We start from the raw sequence: 17,500 nt of genomic DNA, 5'->3' as shown, positions 1-17,500 counted from the left end.
TAAATTTGAAGAATGTTGTGGCATAGTTGCAAGCAGGTGTTATTCTGAGAAAAAGGGGTTAGAGGGCTGTGTGCTTGTGCATAAGGAAGTACACATAGCTGTGGTGTTGACAGCGTTAGAATGTTGAGAGTAATAATTTCAAGAGAGGATATGATCATACAGATAAGATCCCTTAACCTTCTCCCCACTGCGCCCCCGCAACACTGCGAAAAAAAGCTTGTGCATAATTTGTTGCTGCATAAGCACATCATAAGCTCGAACGCGCGCAATGGCACACTTGTTCTGAGTCTCTCGTGCAGAGACAGACATTAAAATTTGACATTGTCCCGCCTCCACCACAACCAGAAGGTCGTTAAGGTTATTCTATCCATAGACCAAATAGCCTGGACCGCCAACTCGGCGTCACGTGACCCTTCGAGGTTACGACGCTCGACTTTCAGGGGCGCTTAGCGTCCGGTTTGAAAGGCCGGCGATTCGAAGACGGTGAAAAGAAAGCACGCTCCAGTTATGTGTGACAATGGGAGGTGACAAATGAACTGGATTTTCCAAAACTCCAAACTAAACTTAACAAAACTCATCGAAAAACATGTTCCATATGCACTTTAGCTGAGTTTATTTTAGCATTTTCAGAACTTACCTCGGCAACTTCGTCCATGTTTACAATCGACACCGGATATGACATCCCCCTGATTTCTGAAAGGCCATGAAAGCGTAGGTTCCTAAATGCGAGAGGCCGCTACCTCGTAATAGAGAGAAAGAGCGGAGAGAGAGCTAGTTGGCGGTCCAGGATCAATGGTCTATGTTCTATCATACACTTGCATACCAGTATGATCTTTAGAGCAGTTTAACAAACACAAATCCAATTACTCTTTTGCGGTAATCATCAGTCATGATACTGTATCTACTTGATGAGTAAATATCACAGATAATTAATTCAAGAGAAGGATTATCAACAAACAAGAACCTAAGTAAGGATGAAAGTAAACACGGCTGCTGTGTGATACAATAAAGTTTGTTGTTGTTGCAACTTTCAAGAAAGAATTACATCAGAGCAAGAACTGATTCATCAAACAAACAAACAAACAGACAAACAATAGTTTTTACATTTAGTCAAGTTTTGACTAAATGTTTTAACCTAGAGGGGGAATCGAGACGAGGGTCGTGGTGTATGTGTGTGTGTATGTGTGTGTGTATGTGTGTGTGTGTGTGTGTGTGTGTGTGTGTGTGTGTGTGTGTGTGTGTGTGTGTGTTTGTGTGTGTTTGTTTGTTTGTTTATTTGTTGCTTAACGTCCAGCCGACTACGCAGAGCCATATCAGGACGAAGAAGGGGGGGATGAAGGGGGCCACTTGTCAAGCGATTCCTGTTTACAAATGCACTAACCCATTACTTGTGTCCCAGCAGGCTTTAGTAAAACTAAATTAATACCTACTGGAAGATTACCAGTTTCCAGTATGTTAAAATAGGCTTAACCTATCTACTGCTGGACTTACATCAGAACACTAACAGATTAAACTATACATGAATCGCGAGACAAGCGGCAAGAGAAGAGATTTTTGGAAAAAATACAGGTGAATGAGCAAGAAGGCAGAAAAAGGAAAAGAATTCATGAAGAAAAAGAGAGCATGACAGGAAAGAGGAACCAAAAATCTACCTAACAGCAAACTAGAAAGCTCCTGCGGTTCCAAAAACAGGAGGGGCTTTTAATTTCATAACCGCAGTGCCCCACTGCGGGAGCGCGCGTGTGTGTGTAGAGCGATTCAGAGTAAACTAATGGACCGATCTTTATGAAATTTTACATGAGAGTTCCTGGGTTTGATATCCCCGGACGTTTTTTTCATTTTTCGATAAATGTCTTTGATGACGTCATATCCGGCTTTTTGTAAAAGTTGAGGCGGCACTGTCACACCCTCATTTTTCAATCAAATTGATTGAAATTTTGGCCAAGCAATCTTCGACGAAGGCCGGACTTCGGTATTGCATTTCAGCTTGGTGGTTTAAAAATTAATTAATGACTTTGGTCATTAAAAATCTGAAAATTGTAAAAGAAAAAAAAATTATAAAACGATCCAAATTTACGTTCATCTTATTCTTCATCATTTTCTGATTCCAAACACATATAAATATGTTATATTTGGATTAAAAACAAGCTCTGAAAATTTAAAAAAATTAAAATTATGATCAAAATAACATTTTCGAAATCAATTTAAAAACACTTTCATCTTATTCCTTGTCGGTTCCTGATTCCAAAAACATATAGATATGATATGTTTGGATTAAAAACACGCTCAGAAAGTTAAAACGAAGAGAGGTACAGTAAAGCGTGCTATGAAGCACAGCGCAACCGCTACCGCGCCAAACAGGCTCGTCACTTTCACTGCCTTTTGCACTAGCGGCGGACTACGTTCAATTTCATTCTGTGAGTTCCACAGCTTGACTAAATGTAGTAATTTCGCCTTACGCGACTTGTTATCTTTCCTGTGGACAGAAAACTCAGTGTGTTCAAGGTTACATCTAAAACGCGAAAGATCAGTACTTGCAACTTGCTAACTGTTAGCCTCACTTCAGTAAGGAAACTGTGCAAAAACTACCGGAACACGGATTTAAAATAACGAAACGTCAGCTATTTTGCTTCTAGTGCAGATAACATAAGTGGGGTGATACAAGCACCAAAAAAAGTATCATATTTATCATTTCGGGGTAGGATTCGTAAGGAATGACGCAGTGGAAATAAACCAAAACAATACTGAAGCTAAAGGTTCACCTTCAACATTTTCCTCAAACTGTCATGCAAAGGAACACACTTACGTTTCAGTTTATTACTTGTATCCTTTCACAGGAATGAAACGCAGCCCGAAACGCGCTTGATGTGCAAGCACAAATTCAAAAACAGATATATTGCTAACGTTACAAAATTCAGAATAAAAAAAAAGAAGTTATTTTTGACCACAAAAAAAACAACAACAACTTGACGCAGTTATACCTATTTGAATTACCATTTGTGTCGTCAAAAATTAAACGTTCCATTCCGTAACATTCTTGTCTTTCCTTTCTTTTTTTCCCCCTTTTTTTGGGGGGGGGGAGCAGGCGTGCAAGCGTCACAGCTGTTCGCTTCGGCATATGTGAAGTTTTTTTTCAGTGTACACCTAGTGCACAGATTGTTTTACTTGTACAACCCATTGTTTCAACCTGATATCCAGTCCTTAAAGCGATCTTCATGTTAAATGTGGGACAGGTGTCTGAAGCTTCTGCACTGGTCAACCAGGTGTCTATTTCCTTAGTAAAGTAATCCCGTCGCGATATAACCCTTCGTGGTTGAAAACGACGTTAAACACCAAAAAAAGAAAGAAAGAATAAAGTAATCACAGCTTACCTACAACGTCTATCTCTTCACAAAGAGTACGCCTCAAGGGTGCTAATCTAACGATAATCAAATGTGTCGTGGATGACAGGTCATTCAGACACAATGATATAAACATTATGCCGTCGGCGGAATACAGCCGTCATTTTCTGAGCGGCAAGTGACCAGTTATCACTTTAATCAGGGGTCAGGCATTGGTAATCACTCATTGACGCATGATAATTTAATATTATGGATTATTTTTGCCGTGAATGGGCCATGCGGCTCAATACATTTCTGACGTATCGGCCAGAAGTTAAGGAAACTAACACACACACACACACACACACAAGTATTAATGACAGTGAACCAAGATGAATTGCCTAAATGACATTTTTTCTGCTTCCGGGATATTCGATCCCCGTTTATTTGGCAATTAAGTAAGAGTACACAAAAAGGTATATTGATATCAATCAGCCAATAGGCCGCAGCGGCTGCAACAGGCACACATTCCCGATTCGCTATTCATTCCTGTTTTGCCAACGATGACAGTGTGCGTATCTACAGCTGGTCGCCGCGGGGTTTTAACGGCAAACAGAAACTGCGTTTTAACCTATGAGACTAGCACAAGTTCAGTCAAATACTGATATCAAAGACCTGCATTAATATTGCGTTTGGGAAACAGGTTTTGACATTTGGGGAAAATAATGATGGTTAAAAGTAGCGCTTGTCCCGTAGAAAATTTTCCAATCCAGGATTCTCTTCTATGACCACCTGACAAGGAACAGGCATGCAGCTACAATGTCTGAGAGTTCAAGCACTATCACATGACTGTTCTACCTACTTTGCAAGACCGTGCTGTTGTTTGTCTGAGAGTTCTAGCACTACCACATGATTGTTCTACCTACTTTGCAAGACCGTGCTGTTGTTTGTCTGAGAGTTCTAGCACTACCACATGATTGTTCTACCTACTTTGCAAGACCGTGCTGTTGTTTGTCTGAGAGTTCTAGCACTACCACATGACTGTTCTACCTACTTTGCAAGACCGTGCTGTTGTTTGTCTGAGAGTTCTAGCACTACCACATGACTGTTCTACCTACTTTGCAAGACCGTGCTGTTGTTTGCCTGAAAAGAAGCACTTGTACTGGCGAGCAATCAGTATCCCTTTAATATCACCATGTCAAACATTTTAGTTTTGCATGTCCCCTGTACAATACCGCAAGTGACATCCATGTTCACTCTCAACTCGAGTTGAACGCCCTGCCCTCACTCAGACGATACTATGTGTACATAGAAGGCTAGTAATGTAATATGTAGCTGAAGGGGTCGAAGTCGACCATGTCCATCCGCAATAGGTTACCCCACAACGGCGACTCCGTAATGGAAGACTCTTATACCTAATCCCACACATACTCGGGTTGTGCTGGTGCTAGTCATCACTCGGAGATGTTTTCTTCTTCTGACATCTATCAATGCAAGAGCATTACCCTCCGTACTAATTTCCATCACACGAAAATCAACCGCCACCTTTACACCCCCCCCCCCCCCCCCTCCGCCGTCCCAAAGAAAAGGAAAGAAAAAAATGTTGAACAGGACATTCTTTTAAATGCTGATGTTGAAAATAATACCGCGATGACTAAAGTTAGCGCCGCCCGTTCAGTATGAAAGTCGCCTACCATCACCCATTATGAGTCGCCCTTGCCCGGGTGGCCCATCACAGGAAATTAACAACAACAACAACAACAACAACAACACCCGACTAACAACAACAACAACAACAACAACAACAACAACAACAACAACAACAACAACAACAACAACAACAACAACAACCAGCCAACCAACCAAACAAAAGTTCCAAAGAGGTCGGATTCGACTCCTTCAGTCGCAATACACTACTCCAGTGTTAAACACGCTATCCTGCCACTCATTGTCTCAATACACGCAGTTGGGAGATTGTCTCAAAGTGTGCCAGTATAACCATACAGGCATGCCTATGAGTGCAGTGTCATATATTTGCCAAACTCCCGTCATATTCATGGCCCTTGTAACTATTCCATACGAGGGCCGGACCATAAATCAAAGGTCTTGTTTGATCTGAGAGACAAGCCATATTTATGCTACTGAAGACGTAATATAACAGGGGTTCGCCGGTACGGTAGAGGGAAAGTTTAAATTTCGTCTTATCTCGCTTAAGGGACTTCTGCAGTGTGGTCGATTTTTAAACATGCTTCTAACCCATTAGCTACCATGTTCCAAGCCGGTATATATCTTTACGAGTACGAGTCCTGTCTCTCATAAAACGGATCTCTTTGTTGTGCCAACCGGCCAAAGAAACGGATTACAGTATAACAGTATATGGGGAAAATCTGTCTAATGAAACAAAAATCAAACGGTATACATGAGCACTTTCCGATATTATATGATTGTCACAGTCCGAGGAACAATACCAAACATTAACGGTTAACGCTTTTCCTGCATAGACCTTTTTCAATACAGCCCACGGGTGCTTGCCAATAGATCAAAAGATCAGCAGATTGAACAAGGTTCGACGAAGGAATCCAGCTAGGTTCGACGAATGGATCCAACATCAAAGATGATTGTATTCACCGAGCTGACACTCTTTCCCTCCCTCCCCCTCCCCCTCCTACCCGTATCCTACTTAGTGTCATAATGTATGTACCCCAATACCCTATCTAGGGCAGGATGTTCAGAGTGGGGTAATAGCCAGCTAATCTTGCATGTGTGTGACAGATAGGATTACAGGTGAAATTTACACCCTTTTCATCGCTTACGCTATCTCTGCGTCTGTCTAAATCGTAAGGAGGGGTAGCCCGGTCTTTGACAGTTATACGTGTGTGGGAAAACCGAACCGAAACACCTGCTAGAACACTGTTCAACACGTTCCTTCGTTCACCTGATAACAGATTCTTTAACCTATATTTTATTTAAATTAAAAATCCTAAGAATTCCATGATTATGTCGTCGGGGGGGGGGGGGGGGGGGGGTTGTAGGGGGGAGTATTGAAAACTGCTTTGTCTCAATAGTCAGGCAAGACCATTCGAGAGAAGAAAAAAACCCACGGCAGCCTAGCTTCACCACGAAAGTGAAAAAGGTTAAAAAAATAAAAAAAAAGGCCACACAAACGAAATCTAAAAACAAAAAAACCCAAAAAAACTGAAAAACAACTGACAAATCTTAAATTTGAAAATGTAAGACTGATGCGTTCTTTACATGACAATCTACCTTGCTTTCACTGTATAACTTTTTTTGTCGTCTTCTGTTTATCGTTCACACAACGGCTTCATTTACTCTAAGAACCGATTGTTCAAAAAAGGTGTTAACAGTCACACACAAAAACACCCACACAAAACCAACAACAAATTACAGCAAGAAAGAAAAACAAAACCAACCAAACTAACACACAAAACACAGAAGAAAGAGACAACAGAAACCCCACGCAAAAAGACAGAGGAACAAAACAAAACAAAAAGAGAAAGTGTACAGCGATAAATAGCGGAGGATCGTTCCATGTTGTCAGTCTCAACAAAAAGCCCCCTGTGTTGCCTCCGTCCGCGTCGTGTGTGTGTGGACAACAGGGAACCTAACACCTACACCCTCCCACCAACCACCACCCACCACCCACACCTCCCGCCCACCTACACCACAAAGTAAAAGGAAGACACAAGTAGAAAGGGCTCCTAATAATCTGGGTCCCAGTTACCTGGAAGTAACCGGCCCCGCTTATACTATATATACATATAGCCTAGATACTGCGTAACCATGGATCTGTGCAATAGAAGGAATGATCCAAGTGAACCGAAATACAATGGAACCTGCCCATATGACCACCTTTAAAAAGCGACCACCTGCCTACCACAACCACCCAGAAGGATACCAGACGAGTTTTCTCTCGTAATTCATCTTTCCACTGCGACCGCTTGTATATTAGGCCAAACGTCATGCACAGAGCAGGTGGCAAATACAAAATTAACGTGTAACATCAGAAAGTAAATTAACTTGGGAGCACATTCTCTTCAGCTAACTCGAAACCATCTTTCAAACAGCACACACTCACGCTGTCGTCAGCGAAGCATTAATGACCTTGTCTGATGCAGGCTGACAGATTCTTGTCAAGGTGTCCAGAAAGAAGGAAAGAAGTAGATCAAGCCGGGAGAAAGGGATGAGAAAAAGTGGGATGATTCCAACGTGTCAAACGATGACACACGGAAGAACAAAAACAACAAAACACAAAGGGGATGGCAAGGTTAACGGAAGGTGGCCATTTTTTGCAGGAAGACAAATTTGCGAGGATTCTCAAGACACACACTATCTTGCGTACTTTTGACTTAAAATGTGTAAGCTAAGAAAAAGAGGGAAAGGAAACTAAGCTATTCTCTGAGCATTTACACGTAAAAAAGCCTGACTTAATCTTTGTGTTTGCTTTAGAGTACGAGAGCGTTGCTGAAAGGTCTCCGGCTCCAAACGCAAGCCTTCTTGAAGACAACTTTGTCGACTTTTTAGTCGACACACACAAATCTCCCACCCACCAAACCACAAACACACACTGCATGTAGGAGAGCAAACAAAGCAAAAGTAGAGTAATGCTTTCATTAAACGGAACACATTTCTCCGGAGTTGATCATTGCATGTAAACTGTGAATTGATAAACGAAAAACAAGAATTTTAGGTTAATGGAACGTTTATTATTGACAAAACAAAACGTTACAAAAACGTTCCATTTGCCTACAATTCTCGTTTTTTTAATTCTGAATCTTGGATGGTTAGCAGTCTTTCTGTTTTTAGATTTGTGAATTGATACGTGTCTGTGAACAGAAGAGAAGTAATTGCCTCGTTTCATTCGTGATCGTGTGCAGTTATGCAGTTGGTAATAGACTGGATTACAATAACATTGGTACGCTTCCATTTGAAACTTCTAGATCATCATTAGGGGTTCGGCGCTCTAATTAACGCCTCGTCATCGATGGGGATTTCGCACCTTAATTAACGCCTAATTTAAGCCCTTTGTCGCTGCGCAACATTGGGATTTCAATGACTTTGGTTGGGTGTCAATTCCCCAGTTGATGAGCTTGAACTTTCAAATTAAAGCATATTTATGTTAAGTGAGAAGACACCCCCCTTTGTTTAAGATCTAAATGAATCTGAGAGAAAACAGATTTTAAATAGGAGGGAGTCTTAAAATGGAGGAAAATTTACTGTGAGAAAATACGAAAAAGGAGGGTCTGAAAAAAAAGGCCGTTAAGTAAGTGGGTCTTAAAATGGGGTTCCATTATACACTGTACAACTGTGTTATGTGATTATGGGACTTGGTATCTTTTTATGCTTACCTAGCAGGTATCCGTCGACAGGTCCCTGGCTGTAGAAAAGAATCTCATAAAGTATCCGTTCCTCTTCTGTTACCACCGGCCATTCCGACCCGTCTGCAAACAAAACACACAAACTGATTTATCACATAATCACTCATTTCATTTCTCTCTGTGGCAGATATGGTCAATATTACGAACAACATGAACAGCCTGAGGACAGTACTGCAATGGATCCCCTCCCACTGTGGTGTACAAGGAAACGAAGAGGCGGACAGGATGGCAAAGCTGGGTGCAGAAGATGAGCAAGAGAACAACCCTGTGAGCCTGACAGAGATGAAGACCATCATTAAGTCTCTGCACAGGACGCCCCAGCCACAGGACAGCTACCACCTGCTATCCAGACCACAGCAGGTGGTCATCTTCCGCCTGAGAACGGGACACAACAGACTTAACCAGCATCTCCACAAGAAGCTGCATGTTGTGCCCTCCCCCATGTGTTCTTGTGGGGAAGCAGAGCAGGACACGGCCCACATCCTACGAGACTGCAGGAACCACCAGGTGCTGTGAGAGGAAGTCTGGCCAATGCCGGAGTCCCTGCACAACAAGCTGTACGGGCCAGTGGCTGCGCTGCAGAGGACCACTAATTATATCTCAAGATCTGGACTCCAAGTGTGATCGGCGATCGAAAAGAAGAAGACGAACAGAATGGATCTACACCATCAGTCTGAATCATGAACTTGAACGATGAACATGTACCATGAAACTGAACAAACAATCAAATCATCATGAAACTAAATTACGAAACTGAATCTTGAACTGAAACCGTGAATCTGAATCGTAAACCTGAATCGTGAACCTTTAATCATGAGTACGAATTGTGAATCTAAACAATAAACATCAATTATAAAATTATGAACACGAATCATGAACATGAGGTCATGAACCTAAATTAAAATCCAAACACGCGCGCAGAAGCATACAGAAACAAGTCGCGTAAGGCGAAATTACTACATTTAGTCAAGCTGTGGAACTCACAGAATAAAACTGAACGGACTGCATTTTTGTAAAATTTCATAAAGATCGGTCCAGTATTTTACTCTGAATCGCTCTACACACACACACACACACACACGCACATACACACACACACAGACAGACACAGACACACACACAGACACAGACACAGACACACACACACATACACCACGACCCTCGTCTCGATTCCCCCCTCTATGTTAAAACATTTGGTCATAACTTGACTAAATGTAAAAAAGGCTGGACAATCAATTGGCTGACTGCTTGCGTGTGTAGGTGTGTGTGTAGGTGTGTGTTATGATGATCTATGTGCTCGTTTGATTGACTGATTGATTGGTCGACAGGTGCACTGATCCTGCAGTTGGATCTCTCTGTCATTTTTGACAATCTGAGTGATTCATCAAAGCATCCAATAATCCAGGAACTAATCCGCTGGTTAAGTTGTCAACCCCATGTTGGTCGGATGATCAGTCAGCTGTTCAATTTCGTGTCGTCATTGTTTTGTTTGCAGCAGTTACACTCTTGATTATCATTCATCTATTGACTACGTCACTACGTAGTCACGTGAGAGTATTGTGCGCTCATGAGCAAGAAGTCATTTATTGTCGGTAAGAGCTTGAAGGTAATGGACGAGCTGGTCCACACCATGGATTAAATCGTGGTTCATCGAACTGGTTTTGTGCAGGACTAATTCTTTTTCGACTGCAAAGTGTTTGTGTACGCTAGGAAGTTGAAGTTTAATTGAAATTATTAAGAGTCTATTGACAGGAACGGAGGAATTACGTCCCTCCCTTGTCAGTAGATTTATGATGATTCAATAAACTGACCCTCCCTATAAGTCGTCAGTCTTGTGACCACACACAGCTCTTAACGTTGACTTCTTGCTCATGCGCGCACAATACTCTCACGTAACTCCTCCGTTCCTGTCAATAGACTCTTAATAATTTCAATTAAACTTCAACTTCCTAGCGTAAGTCTAGTTTAATTTTCTAATTAAGACGCAGAAGAGGGGTAAGAGTGGGTGCGGGGGCGGGGAGGAGGAGTTGAGAGAGGGAAAGTGGTGGTTGTGCCAAAAGACGGTGCTCTGTCTGTCTGTCAGTTTGAGTGTCTGTGCGTGTGTAAAATCTATTCTTCAGCTAAGTTCACTCCTCCACTGATTTACACGTGCGTGTTGAGGGAGTAACGCAAAGACAACCTAATTAACTTTTTGCCCTTTGTTCTCTGTTCCCTGAAAACCATCCCCGCGTTTCTTCAGGAAAAACTAGTGGTCAGTGCGACGTATGACTCAGGTGTGACCTTTTCTTGCTATAGCTACCGTCTTGTCACGAACTGGAAAACGCGATTTCTCTCTGTGTGTGCGTGTGTATGTGTGCGTGTGTATGCGTGCGTGCGCGCACGCGAGCGCGTGTATGCGTGTGTGTTCGTTCGTGTGTGCGTGCGTGCGTGCATGCGGGAGGCGTGTGTGTGCGTGCGTGCGTGCGTGTGTGTGTGTGTGTGCGTGCGTGCGTGCGTGCGTGCGTCTGTGTGTATGAGTGTGACACTGACACAACACTGATCATCACTCGGGAGTGAAAATAACAGTTCAAAATTGACGCTCGTTCGAGGCAGTACTCTCCAATCGCGGAATTACCTTCTGTATAAAACTAACAAAACAAAGGCGTGGAATTCACAAACACTTCAAAATTGTGAGAATTCCTAAACGGGCCATTATAATTGTTTAGCCTAAAAAGCGAATGGTACTAGAGATTTTACAACTGAATCTAAACACATTTCTTATTGTTTTAAAGGAAGGGGGCACACATAGAGAATCTCTAGTGCTTCGCATGGCAAAGATGTAACAGAAGGAAATAACTTGACACGAAAAGAAGTCGCAATAAAAATAACTTTTCGGGAGGCAGAAAGAGAGCAAGAGAGAACAGCGAAGAATGGGAGGGGGGGGGGGGGGGGGAGGGGGTGTGTCCTAGGAATTGGGAGGGGAAGTAAAAAAAATCTCTTGCTTAGCTGGAGCATAGACCATTTATCCTGGACCGCCAACTAGCTCTCTCTCCGCTCTTTCCCTCTATTACGAGGTAGCGGGCTCTCGCATTTAGGAACCTACGCTTACATGGTCTTTCAGAAATCAGGGGGATGTCATATCCGGTGTCGATTGTAATCATGGACGAAGTTGCCGAGGTAAGTTCTGAAAATGCTAAAATAAACTCAGCTAAAGTGCATATATGGAACATGTTTTTCGATGAGTTTTGTTAAGTTTAGTTTGGAGTTTTGGAAAATCCAGTTCATTGTCACCTCCCATTGTCACAAATAACTTGAGCGTGCTTTCTTTTCACTGTCTTCGAATCGCTGGCCTTTCAAACCGGACGCTAAGCGCCCCTGAAAGTCGAGCGTCGTAACCTCGAAGGGTCACGTGACGAGTTGGCGGTCCAGGCTATTTGGTCTATGGCTGGAGCCAACAGAAGGAGACAAGTGCGTTGGGTGTTGACGGCGTGACAAGAAGAGAAGGAAAGCCAGCGGCGGCAGAGCATTGTCATCCCCTGTTGACAGGGGGCAGAGCAGGAACGGAGCCACGTAACAACAACAAGGGAGTGAGAGAGGAGGGGAAGGGTAGCGATACACAGAAAACTGCACACGTAGCAGTACGACTGAAGCGCACTTAGCTCCAGAAAAGGGCAAGAATATCTCGTGTCAGAAAGTTGTATTCGTTATATCTTCAAACTCTTTTTACCGAACTTATAAAAACAGACAGAGGAACATTCCGACATAAAAACAGAGAGACACCTGTATCGATCCAACGATACAACCACAACTCTCTCTGTCTCTCTTTCTCTCTATCTCTCCCTCCTGCGCTATCTCTCTCTCTCTCTATCTCTCTCCAGGGGCTCACATCCATGAGAGGTGGCATAGGACAAATGTCCTGGAAAATGCAAAAGTGATAGGACATTTGTCATGAACAAAAATAAATCAATAGGACTTTCTTTTTGCAACAAAACGTAAATTTAATTAATCTTGACTAGTTTCTTGTCACAAAGGTAACAGAACAAATAAAATAATGTTCTTGGCAAAAAAGGTAACAGAACAAATCAAAGTAATAAAAACGTGAAAAAAGACCACACATCATGCCACGAACTGGGGTTACTGTCCGTGGTAGAGGCTAATTAGCAACAACAACAGACAACAGGAGAAAAACTGTTCTCTCTGTTTATGTATCCAAACATACTCAAGTCTTAAAACTCAACGACCACACACATGTTTACAGTCACAGCATGTGTTAGCTTGAACATAAAAACATCACAACGATCACAAGGTCAAAGATATTCATGAATAAACACTATGTCCGTAATCTGAAACATCGGCTTAACATTTACATTTACATTGTTAAGTCTCCTGAAGGAATCTTGGCCTCTCAGGCAATTAAGATTATTCAAACCTTGATCTCGCTAATGGTTCCGTATACGATAATGTGCACCGGCACGGTTGGCCTAGTGGTAAGGCGTCCGCCCCGTGATCGGGAGGTCGTGGGTTCGAACCCCGGCCGGGTCATACCTAAGACTTTAAAATTGGCAATCTAGTGGCTGCTCCGCCACATTATGTCTGGCATTATGGGGTGAGACATGGAGCCTGTGCTGCGACTTCTGTCTTGTGTGTGGCGCACATTATATGTCAAAGCAGCACCGCCCTGATATACACACTCACACACACACACACTACGCACCTGATATGGCCCTTCGTGGTCGGCTGGGCGTTAAGCAAACAGACAAACAAATAAATACGATAATGTTCACCACCACCCATCTGTCCAGGCGTTCCCATGGAATAAGATCATCTTTTCACTTGGTCACATACCAACAATCAATATAACGTTTCTTTCTTTCTTTATTTGGTGTTTAACGTCGTTTTCAACCACGAAGGTTATATCGCGACGGGGAAAGGGGGGAGATGGGATAGAGCCACTTGTCAATTGTTTCTTGTTCACAAAAGCACTAATCAAAAAATTGCTCCAGGGGCTTGCAACGTAGTACAATATATTACCTTACTGGGAGAATGCAAGTTTCCATTAACATTGCTTGACTAAAATCTTTACAAACATTGACTATATTCTATACAAGAAACACTTAACAAGGGTAAAAGGAGAAACAGAATCCGTTAGTCGCCTCTTACGACATGCTGGGGAGCATCGGGTAAATTCTTCCCCCTAACCCGCGGAGGGTATCAATATAACGTGGCTACGACCTGTGCAAAGTGAGAAGTACAATGGAAACCCCTTTTTAAGACCTCCAAAAATCTGAGAAAATCAGGACTTAAAAAGGAGGGAGTCTTAGAATTGAGGTAAATTTACAGAGGTTTAGATCTCTGGTTTAGAACAGACTATCTGAACAATAAGGGTATCTTAAAAGGGGGGTTCCATTGTATTAGCTGCAATGATTTAGAAGACTGACATACTATAGATGTCACTTATGACATTCATTTATTCATAAATAAAAATCCAATTCTGCAAAGAAAGTAGCCAGATTTTGTATTCATCTTTCTGTTTGTGTTTTAAGTTAAATGATTCTTTTCTGCTATTTGGTCGTTCGCACGAGAATGAATTTAGCGTTAAGTGAAGATTCGTTAAGGGAAGAATATACCTGCGCAGTTTCGGCGGCACAAACGACGCACTGCATGTTAGTGATGCTGCAATAGGGATTATGACGAGTACTTGGCCTGTTTTCCTTTCACGCAACGTGTAGCGGGCTGGGATAATCTGCCGTGCGTCGTCTGTCCTGCTGAAGTTACATAGGTGAGCGCCAGGCCTTAACCAAGCTTGCACTAACCCATGCTGAAGTGAAGATGTATTGATATGCACAGAGGTTACTTGTATAGCTCTATCTCTGCCGTGGGTTTGATTGTTTAGTGTTATGGAAACACTGGAGCTTGTTCTTCTGCAGGTGACAGAACGGTAAGGGGGAGAGTTACTGAACGAGTGAGAGTTACTGAAAGAGTGTGCGAGAGAGAGAGCGAGAGAGAGAGAGAGAGAGAGAGAGAGAGAGAGAGAGAGAGAGAGAGAAGAAGAAGAGAAGGTGAGAGAGTGAGAAAGAGATAGAGAGAGAAAGAGAGAGAGAGAGAGTCAGAGTCAGATAAACAGAGAAGAAGAGAGAGACTGAAAGAGTGAGAAAGAGCGAGAGAGAGAGAGAGAGAGAGAGAGAGAGAGAGAGAGAGAAGAAGAAGAAGAAGAGAGAGTGAGAGAGTGAGAAAGAGATAGAGAGAGAAAGAGAGAGAGAGAGAGAGAGAGGGAGAGAGAGAGAGAGATTTTTCAAAGTTTACCTAACTTTTGGTAGGCATAGCACTTTCAGTAACGTTGTCTAAAGCTGTATTATCCACATCTGTGTTGTCGCTTTATAACAATCTTTATAACCTTCATTTCTATAAGGTACGTTTAGTTCAGCAGGCCTATCCTGGCGGGTTGATGTAGGCATCAATGGAACACCCAAAAAAAAGCGCTGCAGAGCTTTTCTCCTTGTGTACACATTGCACGAACAAATGGCGACTTCAGCTTTCGAGAACTTCATCTAAAGTGCCCACATCAACTTGTGTTTGCTTGAGAAGTGATTTTACCCTTTTCTTACCCTGTCTAAGCAGTGTCCTTTTGACCGCGCGTAATTCCGGGCCTCTCTCGCTTGACTGCCGCAACTCTTGGCATAAGTTGAAAGCCAACTAAACGTTCTTACAGTGAACTATAGGCTCTGATGTGAGTAAAGGTGTATGACTCCAAGACGACACTGGGATTAATATATCTATATCACTCTAAGAATTGTGTGCATATGACATACCTTCAAAGAAAACAGCAAATTATAGATACAAACAAAGAGAAACATGGACTGACAGACAGACATACAGACAGACCACACAGACAGACACACGCAGACAGACACACAGACACACAGACAGACAGACAGACACACACACACACACACACACACACACACACATACACACACACACACAATCAAGCACGGGCAGTCAGAGAGAGAGAAAGAGAAAGAGAGAGAGAAAGAGAGAGAGACAGACAGACAGACAGACAGACAGACAGACAGACAGACAGACAGACCGACAGGCCGACAGAGAGAAACAGAGAGACTCAGACTCAGACTCAGAACTTTATTACAAAAGGATAAAGGTTTTAGGCAAAGCCTATTCTTCCAACCTGTCCTTTATACAACACATAAAGACCAGACGCACATAAACAATATAAATTCAATCATATAAAATACAGAAATACATTGTATGGAATGCAACACAATGTGCATTAAAGGAATTACATAAGGAGATCTAAAAAAATACAAAATTACATTGACATAGTTATACCTTTCATTTGGGAATAAAGTTGCTCCGTTAACACTAGTACATAATGTTTAACAAAATAACAATCGAACAAGACATTTCATTCACGAATGATGTGTGAACGTGACTGTCTCTTAAACGTTTTCAATGAAGTTGCATTTCTTATCTGTTGGGGGAAGGAGTTCCAGAAAAACGCTCCCGAGAAGGCTAAGCTCGATTTGTAGAGGTCTATGCGAGGTATAGGAGAGATGATTTTTTGGGACCCATATCTTTTTGTGGCATGTTTGAAATGTGATTGCAAATATTTAGGACAGTCGTCATTTAGAATTTTATACATGAACACAGCCTTGTTTAACGTCAACTGATCTTTCAAGGGGAGGAAATTCAGGAGCTTTAGTTTATCATCCGTGGACCTATTCAAATCATGCAGAATAAGTTTTGCAGCTCGGCGATGCAGGGAATTGAGTCTTTTTAAATAAATATCACTGCAGTTATCCCAAAGTGTCGATGCGAAGTTTTTATGAGGCATTATGTGGGCGTAATAGAACATTTTGAGTGCTGCAGAATCTGCGTAATGCCTTAATTTTGATAACAGGTACAAATTTGTTGATACTAATTTGCAAATATTACTCAAATGAGCTTGCCATTTCAACTCTTGATCAATGGTAACACCCAATAATCTATGTTCCCTAACTTGCTTCACTTGAGTTGAACCAACTGACAGTTGTAATTGTAAAGGACTTAATTGGTGTTTTTGTCTCGTGGTTATCACCATACTCTTTGTTTTAATCGGATGAATGATCATTGTATTAGAAACGCACCACTCAGTGGTTTCATCCACACTTGTTTGAAGAGAAGAGTTGACGGATTCCAAAGATTTTTGACTGGTGTGAACAGAAGAGTCATCCGCGAAGAACTCACATCTAATTTTTTCATCGGACACATGAAGGGGTAAATCATTTATATAAATACAGAACAAGATAGGTCCTAATACAGACCCTTGAGGGACACCACTCCTGACAAACTCGTTGGACGAAGTTTTACAGTTAATGGATACATACTGTTTCCGTTTTGAAAGATACGATTCAAAAAAGGCACAGGCGGAGTCGTCTTTTAAATAGCACTTTAATTTCTTTAGTAGAAGTGAGTGATCTACTAGGTCAAAGGCTTTCTTAAGGTCCAAAAACAACGCTCCCGTTATTTCTGCTTTGTTTATTGCTGACAGCCAAGTCTCGCATAAAGAGCTTAAGGCGGTGTGGCAGGAATGCTTAGAGCGGAATCCAGACTGAAAAGGATGAAACAGATTCATTTGTTCCATATATAGTAGGTGTTTTTGTATGTGCTTTTCTAAGGTTTTAGAAAGAACAGGTAAGAGGGAAATAGGTCTAAAGTTGTTTGGGTCTGTAAGATCCTTATTTTTTGGAAGTGGTAATACCTTTGCACACTTTAGAAACATAGATAGAGGGAGAGAGAGAGAAAGAGAGA

At 42.1% G+C, this 17,500-nt stretch overlaps 1 protein-coding gene across 1 annotated transcript in view; it reads right to left on the bottom strand.

The window, feature by feature from the left end:
* LOC138967753 (epidermal growth factor receptor substrate 15-like) overlaps positions 1 to 17,500 on the bottom strand; it is a 74,330-nt gene that overhangs the window by 53,324 nt on the left and 3,506 nt on the right. The window contains exon 2 of the mRNA XM_070340410.1: positions 8,687 to 8,779. Within this exon, the coding sequence (XP_070196511.1) occupies positions 8,687 to 8,779 (93 nt within the window). The remainder of the gene's footprint in view (positions 1 to 8,686; positions 8,780 to 17,500) is intronic.

Source organism: Littorina saxatilis, linkage group LG5 (assembly GCF_037325665.1).
Source record: "Littorina saxatilis isolate snail1 linkage group LG5, US_GU_Lsax_2.0, whole genome shotgun sequence".
Lineage (NCBI taxonomy): Eukaryota > Metazoa > Mollusca > Gastropoda > Littorinimorpha > Littorinidae > Littorina > Littorina saxatilis.
The sequence above is the reverse complement of the archived record's forward strand: the minus strand, read 5'-3'. Positions and strand labels throughout refer to the sequence as shown.